This window comes from Chlorella variabilis, assembly GCF_000147415.1.
Source record: "Chlorella variabilis unplaced genomic scaffold CHLNCscaffold_10, whole genome shotgun sequence".
Lineage (NCBI taxonomy): Eukaryota > Viridiplantae > Chlorophyta > Trebouxiophyceae > Chlorellales > Chlorellaceae > Chlorella > Chlorella variabilis.
The window spans coordinates 1,296,929-1,304,851 of NW_005435078.1; the positions used below are offsets into that span (position 1 = coordinate 1,296,929).

At 68.4% G+C, this 7,923-nt stretch overlaps 5 protein-coding genes across 5 annotated transcripts in view; 3 read left to right on the forward strand and 2 right to left on the reverse strand.

Moving 5' to 3' along the window:
- The window catches only part of CHLNCDRAFT_134066 (hypothetical protein), a gene marked incomplete at both ends in the record, with an annotated part of 2,344 nt that extends 1,588 nt beyond the window's left edge, over positions 1–756 (forward strand). Inside the window, 2 exons of the mRNA XM_005847613.1 lie at positions 137–405; positions 612–756. Of these exons, the coding sequence (XP_005847675.1) occupies positions 137–405; positions 612–756 (414 nt within the window). The remainder of the gene's footprint in view (positions 1–136; positions 406–611) is intronic.
- Positions 757–1,304: 548 nt separating this feature from the next.
- On the reverse strand, positions 1,305–1,808 carry CHLNCDRAFT_134067 (hypothetical protein; the record flags this gene model as incomplete). The annotated part of the gene is made up of 3 exons (XM_005847775.1): positions 1,305–1,431; positions 1,529–1,632; positions 1,773–1,808. The coding sequence occupies 3 exons, from the start codon at positions 1,806–1,808 to the stop codon at positions 1,305–1,307; spliced, it is 267 nt and encodes an 88-aa protein (XP_005847837.1).
- Positions 1,809–2,378: 570 nt separating this feature from the next.
- On the forward strand, positions 2,379–3,425 carry CHLNCDRAFT_17706 (hypothetical protein; the record flags this gene model as incomplete). The annotated part of the gene is made up of 4 exons (XM_005847614.1): positions 2,379–2,457; positions 2,691–2,747; positions 2,912–3,007; positions 3,247–3,425. Coding segments are annotated over 4 exons (411 nt in total), but the record flags the coding sequence as incomplete, so codon positions are not given.
- A 2,165-nt stretch (positions 3,426–5,590) lies between these two features.
- Positions 5,591–7,246, forward strand: CHLNCDRAFT_23378 (hypothetical protein; the record flags this gene model as incomplete). Its single annotated transcript, XM_005847615.1, has 6 exons — positions 5,591–5,824; positions 5,957–6,087; positions 6,259–6,382; positions 6,564–6,707; positions 6,977–7,051; positions 7,121–7,246. The coding sequence occupies 6 exons, from the start codon at positions 5,591–5,593 to the stop codon at positions 7,244–7,246; spliced, it is 834 nt and encodes a 277-aa protein (XP_005847677.1).
- A 232-nt stretch (positions 7,247–7,478) lies between these two features.
- The window catches only part of CHLNCDRAFT_134070 (hypothetical protein), a gene marked incomplete at both ends in the record, with an annotated part of 2,953 nt that continues 2,508 nt past the window's right edge, over positions 7,479–7,923 (reverse strand). The window contains one exon of the mRNA XM_005847776.1: positions 7,479–7,487. Within this exon, the coding sequence (XP_005847838.1) occupies positions 7,479–7,487 (9 nt within the window). The remainder of the gene's footprint in view (positions 7,488–7,923) is intronic.

Genomic DNA, 7,923 nt, shown 5'->3' on the forward strand with positions numbered 1-7,923 from the left:
CGCAGCCGGCGCGGAGACTGGAAGCAGCCGGGGGCTGGCCACGGGCTGGGCTCGGCCGCGCAGGCACCCCGCCGCCGGTGCCTGCTGACCCCTCTCCTGCCCGCCCGCCCACCCCCCCTTGTGCGCGCGGCTGCAGGGCGTGGACGTGGCCATCCCCGCCAACAACAAGGGCAAGCACTCCATCGGCGTGCTCTACTACCTGCTCACCCGCATGGTGCTGATGATGCGGGGCAGCGTGAGCGCGTCCCAGCCCTGGGACACCATGGTGGACATGTTCTTCTACCGGGAGCCCGAGGAGGCCAAGGAGGCAGAGGAGGGCGGCGAGCAGCCCGCCGCCGCCGAGTACGCCGCCGACTTTGCCGCCCAGCCGCTGCCGGGCGCAGAGGAGGGCTACGATGCCTACGGGTGCGTGGGTGGGGCGGGGGTGGCTGTGGGGAAGGGGTGTGGTGGCTGAAGGCTGTGGGGAAGAGGCTGTGGGGAGGGCTGGCGGGGGGGCCCTGCTGGGGCCACAGGGAGAGCAGCCGCAGCCAGGGTGCAGCTCCAGCCGGAGCCAGGGGTCACGGCCTGCTCTGAGCGCCGGCGCCGTGCTCCTCCCCGCCCCCTCCCCGCAGCTACAACCCGTCTGGCGGCTTTGAGACCGCCGCCGGCTTTGACGCCGCCGCCGGCTTCGAGGCGGCGCCCGCCCCCGCTGCCGACGCCGCCGCCTTTGCCGCCGCGCCCGCCCCGGCCCCAGAGTTTGGCGCCGCCGGCTACTGAGCGGCTGGGCGGCTGGCTGCCGCCTTGGCGCGCGCCGCCCATGGGTGCAGCAACCTGCGTCGCGTGCTGCAGGCTCGGCAGCGCTGCGCCAGTTCTGCCACCAGCGGCTGAGATGTGTGGACTGGGCTCCGCGCCTGCAGGCGGCCGCTCAGCGCTGCGCCTCGCCTGCATGCCAATTGGTCCTTGTTAGGTGATGACGATGCACCCCCCCCTTGTCGCTCCGCGTTCCGGCGAAGCGCTGCGCCGCACCCCTTCCCTCTGCTGCGGGACGTGCCCGCTGGGAGGCAGCGAGCTGTTGCATTAGCACGTGGCTTGTAACAGAAAACCCCCAGGCTGGTGAAATGGGGGCAGGGGAGTAGGTGGAGTGCTGGGGAGCGAGTGGTGGCGTCTTGTCGAGAGCAGGGAACGGGAGCCCAGGGGGGCACAGAAGACAGTAGAGCGGCAGATTGGTCAAGCATGAAATGGGAGGGATCGGAGCAGAAGGGTGAAGCAAAGGAGGAATGAAATGGCTGCACAAGCATGCTGCGACTAGTGGGCTGGAGGAGCCATCACTGGCCGGGATGATGCAGCCGCACGCCCGTCACTTCGGGAGACTGCAGCCGCTCCAACTGCCGCTTGCCCTTGCGTATCAAGTGCTCGATCAATTGGTAGTCTTTGCGGCTCACAGACCGGTACCTGCAGGCATTGGCCAGGCATGCCAGTGGAGCTGTCGACGGGTGGGCAGGCAGCTGACCAGCGCTACTGGTGCGGCAGGGCGGCGGCTGTCCCGCACCTCTCAATCTCCGCACGCGCAAGCACTGCTATCGCCTCGCCGCCCTGTTGCTCCTTGGCTCGCGACAGCCGCAGCGCGCTGCGATATAGGCTGAGAACTTGTTTCTGCACGAGGGCAGACAGCGAGGGGCGGCAGGCGGCCACGGCAGCCGGAGGCGGGCTGGTGATGGGCGGCGCTGGTTGGGGCACCTCAGCAGAGCCTATGGCGCATCGCCATTTTCATGCAGCGGATCCCCACGGCCTACCTGCAGGCCTGACAGTCGGGGCGCTCTTCCAGCCATACTGCCCAGCGGCGACCGAAAAAATGCCAGCCTCAGAGCCTTGGAAACGACAATGAATCAGAGCACGCCGGTGAAGATCTGCCAAGCCAAACAATGCTGGGGCGGCCTCAAAAGGAGCCGTCCTGCAAATTGTACAGCAGGCCTCTCCGTGTAAAGAGCCACCGTTCCCCCCGCCTCCACCTGGGCGCTAGGATTTAATTACAGGCCAGGAGGACAAGCCGTACACGCAGCCCGGCCACCATGCCCATCCCCAAGACAGTAGAGGTGATTGAAGCCCTGATGCGGCGGGCAGCCGCCTGCCGCAGCCTTTGCTGGCGGCGCACTGCAAGTTGGAGCGGGCAGCCTGGTCGCCAGCAGGGCTCCCGCACCGTGACAGCTGCAGTGTCCCGTGTGGTCTGGGATTGCCCGCTCACGCGGCTACAAACGCCAGCTGGAGTCCGGCTCTGGCAGCCAGGGGGCACTGCAGAAGGGCCAGCGCTGGACTGCGCTCCCGCCCCGCCAGGCTCTGCTACCCTTGCGGAGCGACCCGGGGCGGGCTGGTGGTGGTGCACTGGCTGCCTGCACCCACCACCAGCACCTCTGTTGTTGCAGGCCATTTACGATGACTACAAAATGCGGCGGGAAGGCCTCCTGCTGGCCCTCATAGACGGTGCGTGGCTGGCAGCTGGTGTCGGTCATTTCTGTGCAGCAGCCATGGTGTTGGTAGCAAGCGGATTTCCCGACACTCCTGTGTGCTCTCAGCGCCAGACTGGATTTCGGCGCATTGTCAGAGGGCTTGCATGCTGCGGGGCCAGCTGCGGGGAACGCAGTGCGACAGCCTGTCGGCACGCCTCGCCCAGCGCCGCCCACCCCGCCTCCATCGCTGCCCCGCCCTGTGTGCAGATTCCAAGGAGCTGTGGGCGGCATGCAGCCCGGAGCGGGACAACATGTGCCTGTACGGTGAGCGAACGGGTGTGCAGGAGCAGGCACCGGTGCAGCCGCAGCTTGCCCATCCATGCCTGGGCATGTGCTGCGTGTCCTCCAGCTGCCTGCAGCTTTGGCGTGCGCCACACACCGCACTGCCACCGAGCATGCGCTGCGCTCGCCGCCGCCCTTGCCCTCAGGCCACTCTGACGGCAACTGGTCTGTGGACCTGCCGGTGGAGGAGGTGCCGCCAGAGCTGCCAGAGCCGGTGCTGGGCATCAACTTTGCGCGCGACGGTGAGCCGCCCTGGCGTGGCAGGCACATGCGGTGCAGCCTGCAGCCAGGGCTAAGAGGGCCTGGCATAGGGGCACACATGCTGGTCCCAGGCTGGGGCTGGCGGCAGGGCCTGGGCGGTCCTGGCAGGGGCGCGTGCGGCAGAGATCGCAGCTGGCGCAGCATGCCGCATTCTGCCACGGGGCGCATCCGGCCCACTCTCCCCTCCGCCTGCCCCGCCCCCTGCCCCCTCCCCGGCCAGGCATGGAGCGCAAGGACTGGCTGGCGCTGTGCGCGGTGCACAGCGACGCCTGGCTCATGAGCCTGCTCTTCTTCTACGCCGCGCGCTTTGACGCCGACGGCCGCGCCGAGCTCTTCTCCCTGGTCAATCAGCACCCCACGGTGTACGAGGTGGTGACGGGGCGCGTGGCGCGCAACAAGATGTACAAGCGCAAGCAGCCCAAGCCGGCGGGGCACGCGGCGGCGGCGGCCGCGGCGGCCGCCGCCTCGGCCGCGGCGCTGGCGGCCTTTGAGGAGCCCAACCCCTTTGTGCGGCCGGGCTACCAGGCAGCGGACCAGGTGGGCTGGCCTGCAGCCTGGGAGGGTGTGGAGGCGGGGCGTAGCTGCACACATTCCAGTAACCGGCCGCACTTGCGGGGCCCATGCGAGCAGAAGCAGTAGCAGGGTGCCGGCGCGGGGTGTTTTCCCGGCACCACCAGGCATCCTCATCCTCACCTCCCCCATTTTCCCCTGCCCCTCGCCCCGCTGCCCCGCCTGCAGCCGCTGCCCACGGGTCGGCTGCTCACACACGAGGATGTGTTGCCGGCGCTGGCTGGGCGGCAGGCGGAGCTGTTCTGGCCCGACGACGGCAAGTGGTACCTCATCCAGTTCAACGCCATATACACAGACACGCGCAAGGCAGAGTGAGCTTAGCTTACAACCGCTGGCGCCGGTGCCCGCGTGACGGCAGTGCTGGGGCTGCCAGCCATGCCGCTGAGGCGGTGTGCTGGGGCCAGCATGTCGGGTGCTGGCAAGGTCCTGACCACGCGCCCCTGTGTGCCTGCCCTGCCCTGCGTGCAGCGTCCAGTATGCCACCGGTGGGTGTGGGTCCAGATGCAGCCTGAGCAGCTGGGCCCTGCCCTGCAGCTCCTTGCTGGGGCCCGGCGCAGTGCTCTCCCTGTCTTACCTGGAAATGCCTCCCTCCTGCCGCGTCCTCCACCCCGCTGGCCATGCTCAACTTCACCACCTGCCGGCTTGACTGCCCTCCCTACCTGCCGTGTGCTCCGCAGGCGAGTTTGAGCAGCTGGATCTGGACGAGGTGATCAACGACGGCCACTGCTCCCTGCTGGTCTGATGGCGGCTGCCCTGGCCCACGTGCCGGACCCGACGCACAGACGCAGAGAGGCGCTGCACGCACGCTGCTCCCTGCTGCCATGCCCCCTTCTGGACACAAAGACCACGTTGCGAGCATCCCAAACAGGAGCCAGCCGCTGGCTGTTGAACTGTTAACGCTGTTGTTTTCATGCTGACCGGCGCCGCCATGTTGCCGCCCCCCCTGACCCGCCCACGCCAGCGGCGCACCCTCCAACCGTAGGCAGCCCCCTCCCCTCAATTCCTGGGCCTGCATCTCACACACAACACGCCGTAATCGACAACCCTCTTCCTGCTGCCTTATTCCAAACCACTGTAAGCCCGCTGTAGAGCATGCATGAGCGGCGACGACCGCCAGGCTGTCACCATTGGCTTGGGCGCCCATGATCCACCACGGCGGCAACATCAACTTGCACAATGGTTCGGTGTTGTGCACGACTCTGAGTTTCAGCTTGCCCCGGCTCTCCACACATTCATTCCATCTCGCGCATGGGGCTCTCCCGCGCGCCAGCAAGCCCCTTTCAAGCATCACAAGCGCGAACGCTTCTGGGTTCTCGGCTCGTCACCCGCGCAGCACTGGCCTCTGCAGCAGCAGCCCCTGCCTCCGCCGCTGGCGGCGGCGGCAAGCTCGTCTGGCTCTCGACCAGCAGCCAGGTGTGGACCTGTCCCTCTGGACGTATCTTTCGTTCCAGCAACACACTGCCGGACCTGCACCGACCGTCGGAGCTGCACTAGCCGTGCTGTGTCGCCGCCGCCGCCGCCTTGCAGAATGCGCTGATGGCGGCGCTGGAGGCGGGTGTCTCCACGATGGTGTTTGAGGAGGGACAGGCTGCTCTGGCCAAGGAGTGGCAGCAGCTGGGAAGGTTTGAGGCCATCACGCGCACCTCTGACGGGCGCCTGCTGGATGCAGCGGGATCCCAGGTGAGACGAAACTGGGGCAGCCACAGCTCTGTTTTCCCGCAAACCAGCCTGCTGGGCTGGATGGGGCTCGACTCGCTGAGCGGTGTGCAAGAGTCGGCGGGCCCTGCCTGCGCGGGCGTCACCCCTGGCGGTTGCAGGTGGGGCGGGTGCGCCTGCTGGCATCCCCCGACGACCTGCGCGCCGCGGAGCGGGAGGCGGCGGCAGCAGAGGGCGTGGTGGTGATGGATGCCAGCGACTGGCAGGTGGGCGCCGGGCGCCGGCTGGATCGAGTGGGTGGCTGAGGCGGCGGCCTGTGCTGCATACATCCCCTTTGCATGCATGCCCCTCCCTGCCCTTCACGCTGGCCTCTTGCCTGCCCCTCTCCCCTCCTGCCCCGCACGCCTGGCCTGCAGATCATCCCCGCAGAGAACTTGGTGGCCGCGTACCAGCGCAACAGCGGCGCCACGCTGCTGGCGGCCGCCCCCGACTGCGCAGCCAGCCGGGTGATGCTGGAGGCACTGGAGGCGGGCACCGACGGCGTGCTGCTGCGCACAGACAGCCCGGCAGAGGTGCGGGGGCTCCCAGGCCGCGCAGCCGCTGCCGCTCGCTTCCTGCGGCAGCGCCGCTCCCCCTGGCCGCACCGGGAGGCCAGCTGCTGCCGCCTCTGCCTCATGCTGGCGGTACGTGCACCTGCGGTGCAGGTGCGGGCATTGGCGCGGTATCTGCAGGAGCGGCGGCAGCAGGGGGCGCAGCGGCTGCGGTACGAGGCGGCCACGGTGACGGCGGTACGGCCGGTGGGCATGGGCGACCGAGCCTGCGTCGACCTGTGCTGGTGAGTGGGTGCTGGAGGGGGTGCCCCGCCGCCTCCCCCTCACTCAGCCTCGTCCTCTCCTCTGCCTTGCTGTCTGCTGAGCTCCCTGCATGCCACCCCGGTTCTGTTGCTCTGCCTGCCTACCCGAGCACCTCCCGCCACCCGCGCCCCCACCCCGCCCTCTGCCCGCAGCCTGCTGCAGCCAGGGGAGGGCATGCTGGTGGGCAGCTTTGCGCGGGCCATGTTCCTGGTGCACAGCGAGTGCGCCGAGAGCAAGTACATCGCCTCCCGGCCCTTCAGGGTCAATGCCGGGCCGGTGAGGCTGGGCGGCGGCAGAGAGTGTGTGCAGCACCATACCTGCCCCCACCCCGGGTCTGCCTTGCCGGCAAACGCCCCCTCCCCGAGCTGCCTTCGTTCCCCACTTAGTGAGCACCCAACCACTCAAGCACATGCCCGCTGTGCTCCCGCCTGGATTGTGAACTCTGCCTGGACCGCAGGTCCACTCCTACCTGCAGCTGCCGGGCGGGCGCACCGGATACCTGAGCGAGCTGTCCTCGGGTGCCGAGGTGCTGGTGGCAGACGCGCACGGGCGCACCCGCACCGCGCTGGTGGGGCGCGTCAAGATCGAGCAGCGGCCGCTGGTGAGGGCGTGTGCTGTGCTGTGCTGTGCTGTGCTGCGCTGTGATGTGGGTGACTGGATGGGTGGACGGGGACATGCACGGGGGACCCGCCTGCATTGAGCCACCAGATGGAAGGTGCCAAGCTCTTGCGTCAATCAGTTGGCGTTGTGCTGTGCTGCGGCGCAGGCGTGCAGCTGCTCCCCCGGTTGTCTGCCGCTCTCCCTGCCTGCCAGCATCCCTGCCTGCCTCTTCACCCATGCACATGCACCCTCTGCTGCCACCTGGCGCAGGTGCTGGTGGAGGCTGAGCTGGCGGATGGCGACCGCTGCTCCGTGCTGCTGCAGAATGCAGAGACGGTGCGGCTGGTGGCGCCAAACGCCGGCCCCAGCGGCGATTCAAGGAGCAGCCACAGCACGCCGGATGCGCCCCAGGAGCGGGAGCCCAGCTGGCGGGCGGTGTCGGTGTCTGAGCTGGCGGCGGGCGAGCAGCTGCTGGTGCTGCGCCAGGCAGGCGCGCGGCACACAGGGGTGGCGATAGAGGAGAGCATTACGGAGCGGTGAGCCCTCCACGCTCGGCAGCAGCTGCGTTCTGTAAATTGGTGGTACCTGGGCTGCTCTGTGACTGCCCCAGCGCCGCCATTCTCTCCCCCAGCCAGGAGCCTTCAGGGCTCCCCAAGCCTCCCTTGGCTGCAGCTGTGCACGTGGCACCTATCTTTACATGTGCGGCACCGGTGGGGCACCGACTGGCAGTGGTACAGTGCGGGGGCATCAGCCTATACACCAACCTAAAACGTCAAGGGTCCTAGGGCTGTATAGGGGGTGATTGGGAGCGAGCGAACAAAGGTCTATGTACACGGTATCTGCCTAGTCTGAGTGCCGCATGCGGGCTGTGTGCTACTACTGCAAAAAAGGGCACATGGCCTGGGGACAAATGGGGGACAAATCCAGAGTGTGTGTGCGCCTGCTGCGTCACTGGCGATGCAAGCGGGCGGGACCGGCGCCGGCGGGGGCACACCGCACCGCTGCTTTGCATGCGTGGCAGAGAGGTGCCAGGCGGGATGCAAAGCAGCGGGTGCGTGTGGGTGGCGTGCGGGGCGGGGCAGCGGGTGCCTCGAAGCAGGCGCGGTGCGGGGCGCTGGCGACCAGCCAATGGGGGCGGCGCGCCTCGGCGTTTCGGGCGGAAAATGCGGCGGGGCAGGGGAGGGGGGAAATGCCGTGCCCTGCGCAAGTGAAGTGGA